This window comes from Drosophila yakuba, chromosome X (assembly GCF_016746365.2).
Source record: "Drosophila yakuba strain Tai18E2 chromosome X, Prin_Dyak_Tai18E2_2.1, whole genome shotgun sequence".
NCBI lineage: Eukaryota > Metazoa > Arthropoda > Insecta > Diptera > Drosophilidae > Drosophila > Drosophila yakuba.
Genome location: NC_052526.2, coordinates 21,737,378 through 21,741,334, shown reverse-complemented (window position 1 = coordinate 21,741,334; position 3,957 = coordinate 21,737,378). Strand labels below are relative to the sequence as shown.

The window sequence follows — 3,957 nt, the reverse complement described above, 5'->3', positions numbered from 1 at the left end:
AACAGAAAAAACTGTTGATAATAGAAAATTATGTATTAATCATGTTTTACAACTCACTATGGTCGACGGAAAAGTTTGTAATGCCCTAACTGGGACCACGTCTTCAAAATGCTATATATGCAACGCGAAACGGACTCAGATGAACAATATTGAAGAATGCTTGCAGAGAAGTTCAAAAGGATTCGTTTGAATTCGGATTATATCCTCTTCATGCGTACATACGATTTTTTGAATATTTTGTACACATCGCATATAGGCTTGATTTTAAAGTTTGACAAATTAGATCCCTCGACGGAAAAGCCCAAGTGATGGAAAGAAAAAGTAGAATTCAAAAAGAGTTTCGGTCAAAAATGGGCATAATAGTTGACAAGCCAAAGGTTTGTGGAAGTGGTACATCTAATGATGGAAATACTGCTAGAGAATTTTTAAATAATGCAGTCTTATCAGCTGAAATAACTGGATTCGATAAAGAAATCATTGATAGGAAATTACTTTACTCCAGGCGCTCAGTATTAATGCTGAAAAATTTAAGTCTTTCGCACTAAACATAGCCAAGGTTCTAACAACCACTTATTCCTGGTATTACCTACCAACCACCATTCATAAAACTTTAATACACGGGCCTGCCGTAATTGAAAATGCTCTCGTATCGATCGGTGAGTTGTCAGAGGAAGATGCTGAATCCGGAAATAAGGATATAAAAAAATTTTTACTGCAGCATACATCCATATAGGTCCTTTAGTAATGAGACAGCGAAAATTGCCACTTAAACACAAATCAATTGTTATTGTAACATTATTATACGTCTTTATTACAACTTTTGCTTAATATATAAATGCGAAAACGATGTTCCTTAGTATCTCTAAGTATTTTTTTTAATTTCGCAGACGGCGCAGGCGCAGCTCGGGACAGTCGATGGGGAGAGTACGCGGAGTGCCGTACAGGCAGACAGTCAATCAGGAAATGTGCGTGGAGAACTATACAGTGAAGCGATCAGCGAAAGTACGCGGAGGTCGACAGCGGAATAGTGAACAGTTGAAGTACGCAGAACAAGACCCGGAACAAGTGAAAGTACAAGTGAGCATCGAAGCGGGCATCCGAAGAGGATCTTCGCAAGCAAGGAGAAGCGAAGGGCAAGCCAACACCAGGTCAGAAAGGTCTTTGGTCGCAAAGGTGGTTCGGGGAGGAGCGCTATCCTATCTCACGGACGATACACCCTGTCCCCATAACATCCTAACCCCCGGTCGAGCCGGCACGGATACGCCGTCGAGAGCGACGCGGGACCAGCGAAGATGGACGACGAAGGAGCAAGTACGCGCATCCGAAGGCGAGGATCACAGGCTACCATTTCAAAGTGATAACAGGCACTGGAGCTCCAACAATACGATTTTGAAATCTCGTATAGAAAGGGAAACAAACAGTTGCGAATTCCGTGGGATGCAGATACATGGAGGAGAATCTCGTTACCGGTACAGGCCCCGCGGAATAACGGCAGAAAGGAGCAGAAGAAAAACCGTCTTTCAAAATCTAGTCGGCAGAATGGACACTACGCGAGCAGCGAGTACCAACCGGGAGGTGCGGGAGACCGGCACTAAAGAACAGCCCAAAGCGATATGGAGTAGGGATTCCGATTCCTATCTCCAGCTTCTGGCGTCACCCCTGGTGCCGCGGTCCCCATCCCCGGTTGAGGAGGATCCGGAGGCAGAAGTCTTTGAGCGAGAAGCCTTGGAGGGAGCTGCAGCGTAAGGAGTGGCCAACCCGGGTGGTCGAAGAGACCGAGCTGCAGGCGGGCAGACGGCACAAGGACCGCTGGGCAAAGTTGTTCGTGCTGGGCGGCCAGAGGTTCCGCCTGAAGGTTCGTCGCGGCGGAGAGATCCGGGTGTACACACCCCAATAAACGAATGAACTGAGATAATCAACGTGTTGATTGGGTCAGGGGAGGGTGGTGGGGACGACACAGCTCACATGGGAAAAAAGGTGCGAAATCATCCGCAGCAGCCAAGAGCCGACGCGGGGCCAGGCACGCGGGCCGGCAATTCGACGCGAGGCTGCCGCAGGGCGGAAACGAGGAGGGCACTTGCTGCCGCAAGCTGGCCTCCAGGGCGCTTAGCGTCCAGGGTCAGCAACCCCGGAACATGAAGGGGCGTTCATCGAGTGGGTGGAGCTAAAAACAAAAGAGAGAATGAGTAAATATGGCGATTTTCACACAAAAAGTCGCAAACTCACCTCCATTGAGCTGCAACACCAGAAACCACGTGTGAAGAAAATCGGGATGGGGGCGCTACGATAATAGCGGTCGATCGATAGTGAGATCGATAGGGAACAAAAATACTGGAATTTAGATTGATTTTCGACACGCAGTCACACTATAGGCAGCAATCGGCACAACATAGCAACATCGATAGGAACAGGAAGTGGCAGCGCCGGTCGCCAATATCGATAACTCGATCGTGCAATCCGCACGACGTGACAATATCGGTAGAAACAGAAGGTGGCAACGCCGGTCGTGGTGAGTATCGGTGGAGTTGCAAAAGACGAAAGGTGATGAGAAGAGCGTCGCGGGACCAGCGAAGATTCTATTTGTCAAGCGTCACTGCATAAAGGTAGTTTAAATCTATCAATCTATTTAAATCTTTTTTTTTTTTGGTCGGGCAATCACACAAATCATAAATTTGGTGGCACGAACAAATAAACTCTCTGAGCTAGCCGTTGCAATCCGTAGCGGGCAGAAACCAAGAAATCCATTCGTTACAACGCGTATATAATAAATAGAGGCAGTTAACAAAATCATTCAAGCAAAACAAAATAATATGGTTGACACTCCTCACTTGTTTGATATACTGTTGTCTAGAAATAGAATGTTAATAACCGAAATTCAAAATGTAATGCTTACCGTCAAACTGGCTAAAGCCAATATCATAAAAACTGTAGCGAACTTCGAGTATAACTTCCCCGAGCAGATGGTTAAGTGCAGTTGGGCGATCATGCAGGCGTTACCACCCCACCCCCTAAACCTCCACGCCTCTAACTCTGTCGGACACCGAACGGGGAAGACGAACAACTGGAACACCGCATCCGGCCAAGTGCTGACTTCGCGTACAAAGTTGCACAGCAACATTGTCTGCGAGCGACCCGGCCAGCCGAATGCTGAAGCGGCACAAAATATCATGTTAATGTTTACATTAAAAACCTATGTACTCTTAAGAACTAAACACTTATGTATAATCTCGAAAACAGACTAACGGAGAGGTAGAGGAGACTTCTCCGAGACAATAAAATTCACTCTTGTTTTAAGCTCGAAACAAAGCAGTCGCACTTTATTCAATCTCTGAAATTCAACTTACAATATTGACAACTAAAAGGATTCATACTTCCTTGACATCGAAATCCAAGGTTGGCAACCTAAGGATCTATTCACCTTCATTATCCGAGATCACAATTTCCCCCCCCCCCCTTTGCAAAAATTGTTTTGCTGAAAGTTCCGGCGGTACACTTTCTGTCCAGGTCTATACGATATATCTCGGCTTCTCAAATTGTAGGACCGCTCGTTCCTTTGCCTCTGGACGTCCATCGCATCCTGGGAAGTACGCATGGTGATATCCGTTCTATCCCCAGTTCTATCTTCCAGCAGTCCTAGTTCTCTAATAATTCTATACGACTTCCCGTCTACTATCATGTGCTGACCAAACACCATTCTGTAGGGAGTTGTTTTTATGGCTGAGTGTAAACTCGATCTCAACGCGCAACAGATGCTGCTGAGCTTACTATCCCAGTTTTTTTGGTTTGGGTCTATGTAAGCTTTAATAGCAGCTTTGACCCTTTCTGAAGCGTTTGCTTGCGGTGCGTAAATAGCGGTATAAGAATAACAGGGAATGGAAAGCCACTGATTTAAATTGTACTCCATTGTCGGAAATGATTGTTTCCGGAACGCCAAAGCAGCACCACACACTTGTTGAC

The 3,957-nt window shown here is 46.0% G+C and overlaps 1 protein-coding gene across 1 annotated transcript; it reads left to right on the top strand.

The window, feature by feature from the left end:
- The first annotated feature begins 915 nt into the window (after positions 1 to 915).
- LOC120320464 lies at positions 916 to 3,306 on the top strand. Its single transcript, XM_039370182.2, has 2 exons — positions 916 to 2,603; positions 2,932 to 3,306. The coding sequence occupies exon 1, from the start codon at positions 916 to 918 to the stop codon at positions 1,744 to 1,746; it is 831 nt and encodes a 276-aa protein (XP_039226116.1). The 3' UTR covers positions 1,747 to 2,603; positions 2,932 to 3,306.
- Positions 3,307 to 3,957: the final 651 nt, after the last annotated feature.

What these genes read in the sequence shown, in the direction of transcription:
- LOC120320464 (XM_039370182.2), top strand. Translation starts at nt 916, where the DNA reads ATGGGGAGAGTACGCGGAGTGCCGTACAGGCAGACAGTCAATCAGGAA.